General features: G+C 33.6%; 2 protein-coding genes across 4 annotated transcripts; both read left to right on the forward strand.

Moving 5' to 3' along the window:
• Positions 1 to 1,691: 1,691 nt before the first annotated feature.
• Positions 1,692 to 5,918, forward strand: LOC132604600 (probable anion transporter 5). Its single transcript, XM_060318171.1, has 2 exons — positions 1,692 to 1,876; positions 4,210 to 5,918. Exon 2 carries the CDS (start codon positions 4,299 to 4,301, stop codon positions 5,607 to 5,609), a length of 1,311 nt encoding a protein of 436 aa, XP_060174154.1. The 5' UTR covers positions 1,692 to 1,876; positions 4,210 to 4,298; the 3' UTR covers positions 5,610 to 5,918.
• A 6,141-nt stretch (positions 5,919 to 12,059) lies between these two features.
• On the forward strand, positions 12,060 to 16,548 carry LOC132604601 (transcription factor bHLH80-like). Of its 3 annotated transcripts, none has more exons than XM_060318173.1 (7): positions 12,060 to 12,212; positions 13,118 to 13,879; positions 14,694 to 14,998; positions 15,340 to 15,504; positions 15,625 to 15,777; positions 15,888 to 15,956; positions 16,063 to 16,548. In XM_060318173.1, exons 2-7 carry the CDS (start codon positions 13,255 to 13,257, stop codon positions 16,105 to 16,107), a joined length of 1,362 nt encoding a protein of 453 aa, XP_060174156.1. In that variant the 5' UTR covers positions 12,060 to 12,212; positions 13,118 to 13,254; the 3' UTR covers positions 16,108 to 16,548. The 3 variants fall into 3 exon arrangements, with proteins under 3 accessions (XP_060174156.1, XP_060174155.1, XP_060174157.1); XM_060318172.1 differs by lacking the exon at positions 12,060 to 12,212 and adding an exon at positions 12,244 to 12,949; XM_060318174.1 differs by lacking the exon at positions 12,060 to 12,212 and adding an exon at positions 12,259 to 12,949 and having other exon boundaries at positions 15,625 to 15,690.
• The last annotated feature ends 2,540 nt before the right edge of the window (positions 16,549 to 19,088 follow it).

A 19,088-nucleotide genomic window follows, 5' to 3' on the forward strand; every position in this document is an offset into this window, starting at 1 on the left:
ACTAACCTCCCTTGTGGTTCAATATTACGCTTACATCCCTTATTTTAATTTTTTTGTAACAATTCTTATGACCTATTTATTTTTTATATAAAAAATTGTGAATCGACTAATTTACCCTTTTTATGCTTAATTTAATTTTGTAAATATCTTAGCATAGGAAATAAACTACACGAAATAATTAAGAACAAATTACAAATGGAAAACCATGAAGAAGGTCAAATAAAATTGCACCACTTCTGATTGCTTCGCCGGCCGCTGCGTAGGGATGCTACATTAGATTGGCATAAGAATTACGGAATAAGATACAATTTTATTTTCACCAATTATACATATAGACTTTATAATGATTTAAAACTTTGCTGTGAAATTATGTACTTATGTTGGGAATGATTGGAAAAAAATGTAGTGGGGAAAATGACTCAATTTTCGAATGAACGTTATAAGAGAATTGGTCGAGTATTTCCAACTAACATAGGTCACTGATTTTGCTTAAGAAGGATTCATCTACGTTCTGTGTAGTCAGCTTCATCAAGCCTTCAAATTTCAGAACAAATTGGAGTCTCATTTTTGAACTTGTATTTTAACTAGAAAAAAGAATATGAAAAAACCACAGGAGTTAATTCTCTAATACTGCCTAGTGCCTAGAGTGTTTACAATATTAATTAAACAAAGAAGTAAATTAGAAAGGGCAAATTAGTCAATTCATAGTTTCTTATATTAAAAATAAATAGGTTATAAGAATTGTTACACCAAAATTAAAATAAGGGAGGTAAGCGTAACACAGTAAACCATAAGAGAGGTTAGTGTTACGAAGCCAAACGTGAGGGATGTCTCTGAAATTATCCCATCCACAATTATATACTCTTTCCATCTCAATGTATACAAAGGTTGACCTATTTGGAGAGCCAAACAACTCTTTCTTTGACTACAATTTCGAACATAGATTATTCGAATATTTTATAATAAAATTTACATATTTGAAAACTATATAAAAAATAATATTGCATAATTAATAATTTACAATATATGAAAAGAGTTAGAGAAGATCGTAGTAACAAATAGAGCTGTTTGACTCCCTAAATAGGTCAAACCTCATACAAATTGGGACGAGGGAGTAGTAAGATTTGGATTTCCTGTTTGGCCATAAGAACTTTTCACTTTTTTCCGAAAAACTTGTTCACTTTATTTGAAAATCAGCGTTTGGGCATGAAAATTCTAAATAAACTTGAAGTTGTATTTGGAATTTAAAAAACACCAAAAACGTTGTTTTCATTTTTTTCCCCCCACTTTTTTCACTTTCAGTATATTCAAACAACTAAATACTACAAAAACTATAACCAAACATAACTCCAACTTCAAAATTCCAAATAAAGTAAAAATGTTTTATTTTCATGGCCAAATGCCTACTTAGTGAAAGTGAAAAGAAAAAATGAAAACAGAGTTTTAAGTGTTTTCATATTCGAAATACAACTTCAAATTGTATTTGAAATTTTCATAGGCCAAACACCATTTTCAAATAAAATGAAAAGTGAAAATTTTTTCATGGCCAAACGGGTCCTTAGTAGTATAAGATCACTCATAATTGCCCATTTCGCACTTCAAATCTCGATTTATATGTTGCTTTTTCCAATTACAAAAAAAAAAAAAAACTTAAATCTCCCTACTAAGATTGTCAACGCTGGAACCTACGACTTAACCCCCCCCCCTGCCCCCGCCTATACCAACCCACCTTATAACGCCACCCCTATACCAACCCACCCCACCATCTTTAAAATGGTTCTTGAATTAACAATAAAGATTTTGGGCATGGAAGTGAGAGTCATTTCTTGATCTCTAGTGAAGTGTTTGTAATCTATCAACTTTCTTCTGATTTGTGGTAAGTAATCTTTAAACTTGACAGTGCTATACAGTTTTGAAGTAATTTTAAGCTTGTGGGTATTGTTAATTTGATTAATGGGGTTCATTTTTCATAGATTTTAAGAAATGTAAGATTGGGTTAGGGGACTTTGGTTGACCTTTTGGGAGATTTGTTGTAAAGATGCAATCTTTATCATTGTTTCGCTTTCTTTTTTGTTACTAACCTTTTTTTTTTAGTGTTATAAATTGTTTAGTACTGGAATTAATAGGAGCTTCATAGGATTCATATAGCTGAATTGATTTGATATTGATGAGATTTGACAACAAAAAATTTATCACTTGCTTCTCACATAATGCTGGAATTGGGAACGGGGAAGAGGTAGATCCAGAATTTTGAGTTTAGGGGTTTGAAATGCCGCTTATTGGGTTCTGGATAGATTACTTTTGCGTAGACGTTCACTTGCATCACATACACAAGTGCTGTCTGAACCGTGCAATGAGGTCACCCATAACATGGCTCTCCGGTGAGAGGAATGAAAATACTATCCTATATGAAGCATATACAAGAAAAGCATTTTGCCTAGAACCCCTAGTTGCCTCCCCTCTCCTCTGAGGTCGATCACATCCACTTTTTGAGCTTCTCGCCTTTGAGTTTATACGTTTTAAGTGGAAGATATACTTAAGAGTGTCCCACGTTAGTTAAATGAATATGGTCTTGGCAATCTTTACTGCATGAGCTAATTTTGGAGTTGAGTTAAACACAAGGTCTAGAGTGAACCCATCTATGTTGTTGTGTTTCACAATGTAGGGCTGCTATATCAAGTCTAGGGCATGTGAGGGATGTTAGATTGTCTCACATTAGCTGAAGGAATAAGATATTGTCCCACTATATGATCTTGGACAATCGTTACCTGATACCCTAGATTTTGGGACTGTGTTAGACCAAGGTCCAGTTGTATAACAATTTTGTGCTGGTTGGGTGTAAAGATTATGTGTTTTTTTTTTTTTTTGAAACTGGTAACTGGAAAGATTATGTGTTTTAATTGGGAAACTTAAGAAGGGTTTGAAGTTTTGAACCTGCGGCATCTCTTTATTGAACATTTTTGGAATCAAATTGGGTCATCCGAGCAACCATAAAAGAAGTCCTTAACAGCTGAATGTTCTTCAAAGGAAACAAGAAGCTCAAACTTTTGTGGAGGTCTGGAGGACATCCTGGCTCTGTGTGTTGGACTATATCTGGGGGGAGGAATTCGAGTATTTCGAGGGCAAAGCTAGTACCATCCGGATTTTGAAGTTTGAATGTTTAAGTAACTTGGTTACTTGGTGTAATTTTGTTGAGATGTATGATGAAGGAAAATTGGTAGCTTTTATAGACTCACTGCAAAATTGAGCTTCATTGTATTATTTTGACAGTTGTAGTATTCAGCACTGTCTTGGTGCTGGAACCATAAGAATAAAGTCTTCACTTGATTTTAAGAAAAAAAAAAAAAAGTAGGGTTTGAAGTTTAGAGTAGGAAAATTCAAATTTGGGGAAACTTAAGGGACTCATTTGGCGATATGTCGAAGCGATCTGTAACAATGCCAATGATATGGTTAAATGAATTTTAGATTAGCAAGTGTGACTTTTTGTACTAGTTATCTTCTTGTGAGTTGTGACAGCCAATACTCTATGATGTTCTACTATAAAGTGATCAAATCTGCTTATATCCATTAGTTATACGGGAAATTTTGTAAAACTCTGAACCTCTCAACTGTTAATAATATCTGAGTAATGTCGTCTTATAGCCTGTTTGGCTAAGCTTCTAAAATAGCTTTTCAGAAAAGTACTTTTGGAAAATAATAGTTTATGTTTGGCTAATCAGTTTGAAAAACACTTTTGCCAATATTAGAACAGTACATTGTGCTTGGTCAATGTTTCAAAGTGCTTCTGGGGAAAAGCTGCTTTTTTGGCTTCTAAAAAACAGCTTCTTCAACTACTCAAAAGCACTTATTTAACAATAAAAGCTTGGCCAAACACCTCAACTTTCTAAAATAAGTATGTTTTGAAAAATGTAAGCACTTTGGCTTCCTAGAAGTTCGCCAAACAGGCTATTAGATACTTGGATTTGAAAGTCTAAAATTTGCAGTGGAAGTTTTATTTTCCTGGAAGTGATATTGTTGAGTTGAAATGCAAATGAGTAGTACCATTTGTTTTCAGTTGCATTTTCCCTGCCTTCCGTGCTTTTATCCCTTGTTTCTAGTATTCTCCTGTATTTGATTTACCATAAATATTTGACTTCTATATTGTTAAATTTACAAAAATGAGCTGCATTTTATTTATCTGACTATTTCTTTCTGTTTATTATTTTCAAGCCTCATAAACAGCATTACTGTTTAGTGGATTATTTCAACAGAAATTCAAGCCATCTAGTGCATGGCTTGCATTTACAAACTAGCAAATAATGGGGAGCAGTCGAATTCCAAAGCGCTATTTGATTGTATTTTTGACCTTCATCTGCACTTCCGTCTGCTACATAGAGCGGGTGGGTTTCTCTATTGCGTATACTGCTGCTGCTGATGCTGTAGGAGTAAATCAGAGTAGCAAAGGGGTAATTCTGTCAACTTTTTACTATGGATATGCGTGCTCACAAGTACCGGGTGGTTGGGCAGCTCAAAAAATCGGTGGACGGCGGGTGCTACTCCTTTCTTTTCTATTATGGTCTTTGACATGTGCTTTTGTACCACTCGACCCGAACCGAACAATGGTCCTGGTAATAGCCCGCTTGCTCGTCGGCGTGGCCCAAGGTTTCATCTTTCCGTCCATCCACACCGTCCTTGCACAGTGGGTCCCGCCGCATGAAAGATCAAGATCCGTTTCCTTTACGACTTCCGGAATGTACTTAGGTGCAGCTATGGGAATGCTTATGCTTCCTAGTCTGGTGAAGTATCGAGGCCCGCAATCTGTATTTCTTTGTGAAGCGGCTTTAGGTGCAATGTGGTCCCTACTCTGGTTCAGTTATGCAGCCGATCCACCTCGTTCCGAGCATCCGAAAGCAACTGCCTCGGGATTCGGGGAAACCTTACTGCCCCTCAAAGGGAGTTCAAAGTTGAAATCAGAGAAAACTCAAACAATCCCTTGGAAACGAATTGTCATGAGCTTACCGGTTTGGGCAATTGTTGTGAATAATTTCACCTTTCATTATGCTCTTTACGTGCTCATGAACTGGCTTCCCACATACTTCGAGTTGGGCCTCGGAATCAGCCTTCAAGAAATGGGTTCTTCAAAAATGATGCCCTACTTAAACATGTTTATATTCTCAAATATTGGAGGAGTGATCGCGGATCATTTCGTCACGAGGAGAATCTTGTCTATAACCAAAACCAGAAAAGTTTTAAACACAGTGGGTTTCATCGTAGCTTCTCTTGCACTGATGGCTCTACCTTACTTTAGAACACCTGGCGGTGCCCTGTTCTGTTCCTCCGTGGCTCTTGGTTTCTTGGCGTTAGGAAGAGCGGGTTTTGCAGTTAATCACATGGATATTGCTCCAAGGTATGCTGGAATTATTATGGGAGTTTCGAATACAGCTGGTACATTAGCTGGTATCGTTGGTGTTGATCTCACTGGTCGACTACTCGAAGCTGCTAAAGACGCACAGTTGGATCTTACAAGTCCGGAAAGCTGGACATCAGTTTTTTCCATTCCGGGGTTGCTCTGCGTTTTCAGTTCTTTCGTTTTTCTAGTACTATCAACCGGGGAGAGAATTTTCGACTAAGGATTTGTGCAGGTATATTCAGTTCGAGGAAGTATACATAGTTTCTAGGATTTGGAGTTCAAATTCGAAGGTTGTCGGAAATAGTAAGTAGCTATTGAGGTCATTCTTACATTTTTAACCCGAGTTCTTTGAAGCCTGCTGATTGAGTTCATACATTTGTACTTTATTGACTGATTCTTCAATATTTTCGAGCTGTGATTCTTGGTGATTAATAAAAATGTAATTTTCATCCTATTTCTTGTCAGGTAATATCAGAAAATATTTCATGTATCATAGTCAAAATAAATGCTCAGATACTTTCATTTTTTATTTTGGTGAACTGTAATATTATAAATTTGTATCAGTAGTTGATGAATTTAGCTCCTTTTTGACACAAAATTGGGTTCTGTACTTTGCACAAGAGTAAGTTTCCTTCTTGAACTTCTGTCATTTGTGCCTCTTTTTTTGGGGGCTAATTTTAATATCTCTATGATTGTGCTTAAGGGAACAACTCAATGACAATGGCCCAAACATACTTGCTTAGTAAGGTAAAATTTTTATGGATACCCTATTTGGACATCGCTATCTACTTTGTACTCCATTTTCTTTAAAACTTGCACGTTTATCTACTTTGGAACAACTTCAGATATCCGGTGTCTGAAGTTAGTCTTGGTAAAGCCTAAATTCAGACAAAGCTGACTGAAGTTACACATGGCTGAAGTTCAAGTATTTCTGCGTAAAGTTAGGCAAAAATGGCTGAACTTCATCATATGTGAGTGAAATTTGTGCAAAAATGACTGAATTTAGCCACATATGGTTGAAGTTCACGGAAATGATAGAACTTCAATCAGATAAAACTTCAGACAAAATGTCAACCCTAACTTTAAACACCGTATGTCTGAATTTGTTCCGAAGTGGATAGAGTTGCAAGTATGATTTTAAACGGTGATCCCAAAATTGAGTATTTGTACACTTCACTCCTCACTCCTTAGTAACTTTTGGTTTTGTGGAACAAGCCCAATTTGTAGAGCTAAAGCTTGGGCAGCCCATTATTATTAGATAATAAGCCCATCCTCTGTGGCTACAGTGTCGGCTCCCTTTCTGCCTGTTATCTTTTGATATAATTAGAAAGCAATTGATTTGGTGGGGATAAATTCCAAAAGTGGAAAGATCTTTGCATTATTGATTTTGGCACAACTATGGGAAGAGATTTCTCTCTTTAATTGCTGGCCATTACATTAGAATTTTGACTCAAGCAATATGCAATATACTAGCAATGCTTTGTCCCATAACAATCTCAAAAATTAGAACAAAGAAAGAAGTCAATCACAAATTTTATTATAATTTGGAAGGACAAGAGGATTAATAAAATTAAAGGAATTTTAAAAGCAAATTTCAAACATAAAAAAGCGTTGAAGTTCTTTCAGAAAATTAAAAAGTTACTCTCTTTGTCCCAAATTGTTTGACAATCTCTTTTCCTTTTCTTTTCTGTAATCCAAATAGATCAAATGCTTTTTCTTTTCTTTTTATTACGCTAGTGTTCGGCTAGTTTGCGCACGGCTCGATAATTTCACTCAATACTTGCTATCTCTCACCAGCACAGATACCGGATAATGTGTCCATCAAGACTTTAAACAGATGAAAAGAAATCACCAACTATTTTTACCTCCGCTTTAATTTGAACCTTAAATCAGCACTTCTCTATATTTGAAAACTAGCTAACTTTTACATTGCTCTCTCTGTCTCAATTTATGTGGCACTTTTCGCTTATCGAAATTCAAACTGCATAAACTTTGACCAACTTTTTAAAATGTATTTCTTCATCAAAATGATATGAGAAAAGTTGCAACTTATAGTACTTTTCATGTAGTTTTCAAATATATATAAATTTTAATGTTAAAATATTGAGTTAATCTAATCTAATTTAGCAAAGTTTAGTTAAATTGACTCTCGAAATGCGAAAAGTGTCACATAAATTGAGACGGAGGGAGTATTTATTTTGCCATTGGCATTTGTTATTACTTGAATACAAGAGTTTCTTTGATATTTCACTCATATTTATCTTATGTGTCAAACACCTTCTTTTCATTCCTAAACTCGATTTACTATTAAGCACTGCCAACAAATTGAGATAAAGGAAGTAAAAGATTTTTTTTTGGGATGAAAATGATATTATGAAATCTATGAAAGAAAAATTGTGGTGCTTATCTTTTTCCTTTGGGTTCAGGTGAAACATGTTGTGGGTTGTAATTCATTCTTTAGAAGATATTTTATTTTAAAAGTTAACTTTACTGTTAAAAAAAAACAGTTACTTTTAGCTTTTTTGAAAAGTCAAAAATATGTGAACCTTAAGATCTTCTTCACAAAAATACTAGCACTCCTAATCCAACACAGAAATTTGTGATGTTCCATCACGTCGTTTGGGGATTGTAATATTGATAAGGACCTCACATAACGTACTAAAATGTCTCCTAGCTATTTAAAAGGCGTTAACTAGGCGTTATTATTAGTCTTTTTCTTCTTGTTTTTATTTATTTTATAATAATCGATTTTCAGAATTTATTGACTCGATTAATATAGTTACTCATTTAATACGAATTTGTGTAGTAGGAGTATACAATGGGCCGCCAGGCTTTCAAAGGAGTATTCATTTTCAAAGTTTGATTTCGAAACCTCAAATTAAGGATGAGTGAACTATTACGGTTCCATCATATCTCGTAGTAGTCATTTCTAGAATTTGGTGGCTGAAAGACTTATCTATCTTTTTTTAATAAACGAAGTTGACGTGGTAATCGATTCTAAGTGAAGTGTGGCTATTTAACTGGATCTAGTGTTATCGTAAAAAATTAATAAAGAAAGTCTTAAAAAGAGAAGCTAACTAAGGTAAATATTTATGTACATCGAGTGATTAAAAGTCTTAACTAATTATTTAACTTTAAGAATCAATAAATCAATAAATCAAAGTAAAAGTACATATCACTTAATCACGGTTAAGTGCTAAAAGTGTATATGTAAGACATATGTCTTACATTCATTTGTTCGGTGTAAAATCCAATGAAGTAAGTTTTTACTAATTATGTCAACATTTTTTCCTACCCATTAGATTTGAAATAACATTAATAATTTGGAACACTTCTATTTAATTTTGGGAATTAGGTAGTCATGATGTATTTTAAACTTCCATCTCACTCTTATTTCATGAGACGTCTTTTTATAACAAACTTTCCACATGGGTGCTCAAATAAAATATTTTCAGAAACTATTTTTCATCATATCAAATCAAACACACTTATTTAAACAAAATTTATTCAACAAATTATAGTAGGAGGAATTAAAGTCTTCGGTTCATACTACGACCAATCATTCCTAATTCACATTTTTATGTTTTTTTTTAATTTCCTTAATTTAATGACATTCCTAACAAAACAAAAGGCACAGCTATTAGTTTGACCAGCATATGAATTAAAATTTCAATGTATACCCTACATTTTTACCCCCCCAAAAAAAAAAAAACCGTATACCCTACATATATATGATTATCATAACGCATGAATAGTGCACTCTTATTTCTCTTTGTTTAGCTTCAATCATGTATATAGGTTCACGAGATTTGATACAAAATTTTATAAGGGGTCAAATGAATGAGTTGTATGATATTGAATCTGCAACTAATATATAGGTGCGGAGCTAGAGGGACAGAAATTTCTTGATGAAAATCTTGTCACCGTCATTGATGAAAATCTTGTCACCGTCATTGCTAACAGACGAGACGTATGATGCATGATTAAGGGTTAAAAAAGATTTTATTATTGGTCATTTTAGTTGATTGGCTAATTCCAATCTCAATTCTCATGTTATTTGTTTGGCATTTAATTCCTATCCTCCAAGATGTTGGACCGAAATAGTCAAACTTTCCATTATTTGTTTTTTCTTTTTTCTTTTAAAGCAAAAGTCAAGTTCTCTACAGGGTGTAAATGTCTTATGTCTTGTGTGTTATGATTTATGAAGGACAACAACTACCTATGAAAAGAGTAGTTGAGCAAAAATCATGGAACAACTTTACCAGAACGTAAAATGTCCTAATTCCTTTCCCTTTGATGATAAAATATATTCACTTTTAACTCATTGGTTAGAGTTTTGAGTGGTTTGCAGAACAGAGTGAAAATACTACAGATCTTTCTTTTAAAACAACAACAACAATAATGTATATAATGTAATCTCACAAGTGGGGTTTAGAGAGAATAATGCATAACCGTGTACATAGATCTTAGTCCTACCCCTGTGAAGATAGACAGCTTGTTTCCAAAAGACCATCTGTTCTTTAAAAAAAAAAAACCTTTAAATTATTTAATAATATGATATCTTATCAGCCAACTAATTACCCTTTCGATTCAAACATAATCCAATAAACTGTTCAATTTCACAGAATACTTTTTTGTGCGCCTCGTAAATTTAACTAGTTCTAATTAACATGCCAAATAAAGACAAAACCAGAAGGAATTAATTTAGAAAAGTTGCTTGCTTCCAACTCTAATCTCCGATATTAAAGGAGTTTAATTCTTATTATAGTTGTCCTTGTCATACTTCACATACTTTAATAGATTACCAAATCTACCTTGTAAGTAATGGTCTAAGAAGTGTTTAATTTATTCAACGCAAATTGATTAAATATTAAGTAAAAAGGAATATTTTAATTAAGCCTATCACAAGGCGTACACCTGTGTACATGGTGGCCTAGACAAATCACTTTTTTAATTATAAAAGTTTATCACTTTTTCTAAAAAAAGTAAAGGTATCTCTATATTTTAGCACGCTAATTATTCTAATCACCTTACACCCTAGTATAGCCTTTTGTATGTAACATTGATTCTTGCAAATATTTGTAATTATTCTGGAAATAAAACTCTAAATTTTATTTTAAAAATAACTTAGTTTCATTGGGATAATTTACTTAATTTCGCAATTTTTTTTGTTTCTATATTTCGGGTTTTTTTTGTAAATTTAATAATAAAAGGTTTTACACCTCCGATATATACCAAAATTAAACTCTTTTTTCGTATACTTTAGATTTTCCTTCTGAAATGAATTTGTCTTAATTTTATTTGTATTTTCAACAGCTTTTCTTTTAAATATCATTGATTTTGTCAATTGTTTCAACTTTCATTCAGTCAAAACTCTTTCCAAAAATTACAAGGATGGATTTCTTTCTTTCTTTACCTATTTAAGGGCTTAGGTGTCAACTCAAATGTGGTCCAAAAGTTTTGCATTAGACAAAAGTGTTTAAATCATGAATTATTTTCCATTTTACTTTGAAATAAAAAAATGATAAACTAGCTATCATCCCAACCCCATTTTCAATATTACTATCATTATTTGAAGAATCAAATAACTTTTTCAATCACAATCATTTTAGTCAAACAAAATAGTAAGTTATAACAATTTATATTTAGCTTCTGACTATGTAAAGCTTACTTTTGAAAGTACGAAATAAGATGTTAGTTCACATAAAAGATTAGAAGGATTAAATCTTGTAATTTGAATACAATAACGGAAGAGAAACTTGGCCTTTGTTTAAAAACAAAAAAAAACAAAAAAAAAAAACCGTATAAAATAAACTTTCATGAAAAACTTTCAACCGTTCTTGATACACTTTTATTTGGCAACTTTTGGTTGAATAATATTTTTCAATTTTTCCGAAAAAGTTTTAGCAAAAAAGGAGTAAAAAATATATTTGGACAAGGTTTTCTTTGTAATAAAGTTATGGTAGAGTAGTAAGTACTCTTTCATCCTTAGCTAGAAGTCTCGAATTTGAACTTCGATATGAAGTTCCTTTTGTTTGGCAGCATTTTGACCTCATAATGTGGGACTTTCCAACATGAATTTGAATTTAGTCGATCCAATGTGAATAGCAGACATAAGATGAAAACCAAAAGAAGGCCCTCTTCCTCAAATTTTCTTTTGGTTTTTCACCCATATACCTGCATTAAAGCCCTAGAATTCGCTTTACCTAAGACTCATTAAAAAGGTACTTGTTAAGTACTAATGTTGTTTTTTTTATTTTTTTTATTTTCAGGGCTCTACTAAAACTTCAAATTAAAACGTGAAGTAATCATATTCATTCCAAGACGCAACAAAGCCCCCCAAAATTAATTGCATAAGACGGCAACAAAGCCCCCCAGAATTAATTGCATTAGGTTATAGTCAGTGGCGGAGTAGTTGAGCGGGGTCAATCGACACCCCTTTATCAAAAAATTACACTGCAGCTAGGTAAAAAAGTTTCCTTTTATGTATACGTATTATATATTGACACATTTTGACTTCTTCGTGAATTTAATCCTTTATATTTTGATCCTCTTTAACGAATGTCCTGACTCCGCCAATGATTATAGCAATTAATATGTCAAAAGCAAATATAATAAATACTCATCATATTATAGTTCTAAAAATAGAATAACAAAATAGAACACCCCAGATCTCTCTGTTGCTTCACACTTCTTATTGGCTCTGCACCTTTTTCCCCTACTCCCCAACCCCACTGCCACCCACCCCCCACCCCACCCCCACAAAACCACCACGGGTATATTCCTTCTTCCTCTCACTGCCACCGCCATATCCATTTTTTAGGTACAAAAAATAATAATCAGCATATTGCTTTTAGTGTACTTGTGTTTTTTTTGCTATTTGTATTTACTTGTTTCAAGAATATGTTTATATATAGTGTGGCTAATTTCATTTTCAATCTTATCTACTCCTCATAAACTTAACTTTTGCTTCTCTTTTTTTTTTTTCAGCTCACTTTCATATATGTTCTTGATTCTTGAAATTTAGCCCACTTAGTTTTTTTATACTTTCCTATGTGAAAGATTTGAGCTTTTTGGGGTTTCTAAGCTCACTTTCAATTCTTAGCTATAGTTTTATCACTTGTATGCATATGCATATATATGTTCTTGATTCTTGATATTTAGCCCACGTAGTTTTTGTTTTGTTTTTTTTTTTTTTTTGGGGAGGGGGTACTTTCCTATGTGAAAAATTTGAGCTTTTTGGGGTGTCTCTTGCTTTTAGCTCACTTTCAATTCTTAGCTACAGTTTTGTTACTATATGTTCTTGATTCTTGAAATTTAGCCCCCACAGTTTTTCTTTTGTACTTTACATATGAAAAATTTGAGCTTTTGGGGTTTTTGTTCATGAAATTCTTGTGATTTTTTTTGGAAGGGGGATTGAGTTACCCTTTTGGAAAGTCTACTTTTTGTTTGAAAAAGAGCATTTCAATTTTGAGGTTTTCATTTTTTATTTTTTATTTTCTTTATGAGAATGGGATTGGTGTTTGTTGTACAAAGAAGCAAATTCAAGATTTAAAGCTGGTAGGTACCACTTTATGTATACACATTATTAAACAGTTTTGTTCTTTAGATTTTTCTAAGTTATTTGTATATGTTTGGTATCCTAGCCTGTGGATCTGAGCTGCATACAGTATCATTTTGTTCCTTTTTCTTTAATTTTCCTAATAAAAAGGCATTATTTTGTTGTAGTTAAAGGGATAATTCGCAAATGGAGCGACATAGATAGTGAGGATTCAGATAGCCGACACCAGTTTGTTTGCGATTGAGGCATATTAGTAGTAGTTGTTGAGGCATAATAAAAGAGAATTCTTTTGGGTATTTAAAGTATGGATCATAGAAGTAATCAGCAGCAACAAATGACATCTGGTTTAACTCGATATCGATCCGCGCCAAGTTCTTATTTTTCCAGCCTATTGAATAGTAATGATAATCCAGGTGGTGTTGTTGCTGGGAATTGTGGTTATGCAAGAGATGATTTTGATCAGGTGCTCAATCCTCGCGCTTCGAATAATACTGGTATAAAGCAAGTTTTTGATAGATTTGTAGCTAATATTGGTCCTCAAGATTTGAATCCGAATGGCCTAATTGGCGATACTCAGCAAAATCCAATGAGCAATATGAAACAAGAACTTGAAGCTCAGCAACAACAGATGAATCAGAATGCACAGTTTATTGCACCTGTGAAACAAGAAATTACTCAGCAGAATAGTGATTATTCATTGGCTTCACAGATGAATTATCAAAATCAAGCTCAAGCTCAACAAAATCAAAATGCAGCAGACTTTACTTCAGCAATGGATAGTTTTTCCAGATATTTGGGTTCAGTAGATTCTAATCGTTTGAACCAGACGAAAATGGATGGTGGATTTGGTGCTGGTAGTAGTAATTCGAATCTTGCTCGTTATAACAGTTCGCCTGCTGGATTCTTTGCACAAGTTAATATTGAACATGGTATGCATTGTCTTGGTTAAACATTGTTGCTACTGATTTTTTCTTATTATCTTGACTAGTGAGCTAAATGCAGATGATGGGAATGCTTTTTTAGATTTATGTGTAGATTTATTTAAGCTCATTTATTTGTCTAAATGTTCATTTTGAATCTTGCATTTTGTGGACTGTGCCAAGAATTTATTTTTATTATAATTCAGCTCTGCCTAGAAAATAAGCATCCTTGCATATGCAAATCACTTCATTGAAGATAACTGAATTAGTTTTAGAAGAGAAAAGAGGCGCTGCAACCATTTTTTTGCCACTAGATACTCGATATAATCTGTTTACCGGCTTAGGTACATATTAAAATTTAATTGACAGCAAGCCTTTCCTTGTTGACATTACAGATATTAGCTAGGAGAACAGCATAGATTATCATTTTGCTGAGATGTTCTTTGAACTAATTATACTTTGGTAAACAAAGAACAAAATTGAAGGGGAGCCTTGGCGTAACTGATAAAGTTGCTGCCATGTGACCAGGAGGTCACGGGTTCGAGCCGTGAAAACAGCCTCTTGCAGAAATGTAAGGTAAGGCTACGTACAATAGACCCTTGTTGTCCGGCCCTTCCCCAGACCCCGCGCATAGCGGGAGCTTAGTGCACCGGGCTGCCCTTTTAAACAAAGAACAAAATTAGGAAATGTAAAAAATTCTTTACACAAAGAGGGACAAAAGTAAGTGATGAATCTCAAATAGAAGTTTTGTGGTCATTTCAATTGTCTTGATCTGACATTAGAGTTTTGAGTTTGTTTCTAAAACTTTTTCAGCAATTGACAGAATATGGTGCATTGAGAGGCATGGGGAATTATGGAGCTGGTAGTAGTCAAGTGGCTCTCTCATCGGGACAACCTCATTCTTCGGGGCTATTAGCTCCAATCTCCGAATTTGGAGCTAAAAGCATAGAAGAGAGCAGACAAGGCAATGAAAGTTTTGGTAAAGGCCATAAAAACGATGAGAGTTACATGACAGGTTTCCCAATGCCTACTTGGGATGATTCACAAATTTTGACTGATGATTTCCTACAAGTGCCAGAAGATGATGAGGCCGGGCAATTCTCCAATGTAAATGCACCTGATAATCAGGTACAGTCAAACCTCTATAACATTGTCGTTTGTTCTAATATTTTTTTGTTGAATATTGTTGTAGAACATATGATATAACATATAACATGAAAAGTCAGTTTCAGAAAAACAGTTGGCCGTTCTAGTGAACTGTTTTTATAGAGGATGGATGTTATAGAGAGGTCTGACTGCACTATTTTTAATCACATTCGTCGTTCTTTTGCCACCTGTATTGAAACAAAACAGGCCTAAATATTGCATGTTCATACGGTCAGCCTAATTAGTTGTAGTAGTAATTGTTGTTGTTTTGACGTAATCTTTGCGCCTGATTAATCTCATGCATACATGGTTTTGGTAATCAGAGTAGTGAAGGTCGAGCTCGTCCTCCCCCTCTATTGTCTCAAATGAGTTTACCTCAAACCTCCGCAGAGTTATCTGCCATGGAGCAACTCTTGCAAGATTCAGTACCTTGTAAAGTCAGAGCAAAGAGAGGTTGTGCCACTCATCCTCGTAGCATCGCCGAAAGGGTACACACATCTTACAGCTGAAAAAAAAAATCTGGTTCTCTTAAATTCAAAATATGTTTAACCTAGCCTCGTATGAAAGATAGGTTAAGCAAGTACTTATTTAATTGTTACTGATCTTAGGTAAGAAGAACGCGAATAAGTGAAAGAATGAGGAAGCTGCAAGAGCTTGTCCCCAACATGGACAAGGTAATCTTAACTACCAATTTTCCCCAAAATATGAATGTTTCTCGGTTCTACAAGAAGGTCGACGGGTGCGTGTCCAATCCTCCAAAGGTAGTGCATTTTCGGAGGATCCAACACGGCTGTGGCTACATTTTTGGAGAGTCGGAGCAACATAGAATATTGTTGAAATTTAGCTTCTTATTTTTCCAATTTCTTTGCAGCAAACAAACACAGCTGATATGTTGGACTTTGCAGCTGACTACATTAAAGAACTAGAGACACAAGTCAAGGTATATCCCAAAAAAGGAACAATGAGTAACACAAAGGGATTCTTTCCATTCACATTTCTCGCTTCAACTAATATACAATGACTACATTCTTTTGAATTTTTTTCAGGCACTATCGGAAACACGTTCAAAGTGTACGTGCTCGCCTAAATAGAAACGCCACATTCAAAATGATAAGGTCGAGCAATTGTGTGCACGTTCTAGTGGGATGAAAAAGATTTGACAATGGAAATATAGCTAGCAGATAAGTGGATTCTCTTTGGCACTTTGAAAAAGAATGAGAATGGGTTGCCATTTTTTGGTGTGTGAAAAAGATAGATGCATCTGATATAAAAATTAATGGAGTACCTAACTCTGTACATAAATTTCCATTGTCTGTTTTTCTTGACCTGTTGTATTATGTGAAAGGAATAGAATGTTAGGACTTTATCAGTTGCTTTTGTGAACTACTTAGTAAGAGGTTGTTAGGTCCTTTTATTATGATGTGTAATGTATGTTGCCATTCATCAACTCTTTTTAGATGAAAGGAAGCATATCATCTTTAAACCTAGTAAACCACTATGAATTGATCAAGTTCCCCCTTCTGTTAATAGAATACATCATCCCAGTTAGGCGTGTTCACGGTTTGGTTAAAAATCGATCCAAATCGAAAATCAAAATCAAACCGATTGAATAAATTGATATTTACTTGGGTTAGGTTTGATTTTATTGAAAACAAATTGAAGAAAAAATCAAACTGAACCGACTAATTTTATACATAATTTTTATAATTATATATATGTAATATATTAATTTTTATAAATACTTTTAAATAATTTATATAATTTTTAAGCAAAAGTTTATTTTATCTCTTATAGGCTAATAAACTTTATACCTTAAGTCGATTTTAAAAAAAAAAAAATATGAATTCAAACTCATTTATTCAAAGAAACAATTATGTGAGATTTATCAAGATTTATTTTTTGTATTTCTTATAAAATTTATCAACTTAATTTAAATCATAAATTTTAAGACATTTTCTCCATAATGCAAGAAACTATAGTCATCACAATAAAAGGTTAATAATAAATTATAAGTTGAAAAAGGATAGAAAATTTTCTCCTAATTGTAGGAAAAAAGTATGAAAAAGAGAAACACCGTCAATTTTCTTAAAAATCAAAAAACGACCCAAACCGATTACAACCAAACCTATGGATATGTATTATATTTGGTTTGGTTTGGTTTTAATAATTTTAAACCGACTAGATTGGTTTGGTTTTGGTTTTAACCCAAAACCGACCCATGAACACCCCTAATCCCAGTTTATCACTTATAGCTTGTTTGGTCAAGCTTTTAAAATTTGCTGATTTTGAAAATTGTTTTTTGTCAGGAGTACTTTTGAGAAGTAGGTTTGGAGAGTAGTCGTCTGCATTTGACTAATCGATTTAAAAAAATACTTTTGCTAATATTAGATCAATAATTCATACTTGGCCAAACTTTTAAAAAGCGCTTATGGGAGAAGCTACAGTTTCTCAGCTTCTCCTACCATTTAAAAACACTTTTTTTATATTGAGAATAATAATAATTATTATTATTGGCTTCTTAGAAGCTTGACAAAACACTCTATGAGTCACGGTAAATTAATATGGTATGGCATAAACATATAATGCAAGTATATTTCTTCTCTTTTTTGATGTTGTAATGACTACAACTCAATTAGTCATATTTATGAGTAGGCAACTCAATTAGTCATATTTATGAGTAGGCTCATAACTCATAAGTAGTGTTGAGTGACACTCTCTGTGAGAATGAGAGGACTGTCATCAGAAGGGGTTGTTGCCTGTAACTAATGTTCTTAATTGCCTGGGGCATGCTAATGTATATGGTATTAATTGGGATGTCTCCTATATTTTCAAAGAAAGTGACATGTTCCTAATATCCATTTTCAAATTAATTCATCTGATATTGCAGAAGGGAGAAGTGTTTAGTTTGCCAATCAGTGTAGTCTGATTGATCCATTAATTCTAACAAGTTACTTATCATCCTTTTAAATTTGAAAAATGGATGTAGTTCTTGAACATATAAAAGTTAAGCAGAAATTTAATAGGCATTTGAAGATGAATTGGTTGATATTTGAAAAATAATAATATTTGAAAATTGAAATTGTATTTGGACATGAAAACACAGTTGGAATTTTGTGAGTGAAAATCACCCAAGGGTTAGCCTAGTGGTTAATGAAGTAGTTGAAAATTATGACGCCTTAGTTTCAAATTCCTGTGGAGGCAAAACATTAGGTGATCTTTTCTCATTTGTCCAAGCCTTGTTGAGCAAAGTTATCTAGTATGAGCGGTACCCGTGCTGGTGAAAAGTAGCAGACACTCATGAAATTAGTCGAAGTGTTCGCAAGCTAACTCGGACACCATGATTATGCAAAAAGAAAAAAGCTGAGAATGAAAACTTGAAAACTCCTAAAATTAGTTTTTTCATATTTCAAATTTGAAGTTGAAATAACGAGCTAATTTGATACGCAAACACTTATTTGAAATAATGTCCGATTTTGTTTTTAAATTCTTGAAAAAATATGTATGCACATATTAATTGGGATTATGGCATGCAACAGGGCATTCTTGGATCCAATATAGTGGAAAGTGGTCCAAATTAGTTAGAAGTGAGAACCATGTCATGGATGATCTCATCCCCCAACTATTTTTTAACCCTAAAAAGAACTGGACAAAACTTTCATAGTTTCTACTATTTCAGGTCTTTTTATTAGTTATCATAACCAGAATTACTATCTTTACACATTTTCTTGGTGGGGCGGGGAGGAGGGAGGGGGGGGGGTAGGACTAGGGGTAGGGGGCCCAAATTTAATCTGGGGACCTACTTTAGCTTTTCAGTATATTGGTCCTACTCCTTTAAAGATATAGAGAACTTGATGCTGCTACTTTTCTCAACCATAGAAAACTTCTTACCAAATGTATTATGAAAATTTTGAGATTTTTAGAAAATCTCTTCACAATGATAAATAAAGGACATAAAATCGAAAATAGAACATTTTTCTGTTTAAGCGACTGTTATTTGAAGCCTACTGATCCGATTAATTCGAATTCGCACCATTAAAGATGAAGGTACATTATTAGTTACAGGTTCAGCAAA

Source organism: Lycium barbarum, chromosome 7 (assembly GCF_019175385.1).
Source record: "Lycium barbarum isolate Lr01 chromosome 7, ASM1917538v2, whole genome shotgun sequence".
Classification (NCBI taxonomy): Eukaryota; Viridiplantae; Streptophyta; class Magnoliopsida; order Solanales; family Solanaceae; genus Lycium; species Lycium barbarum.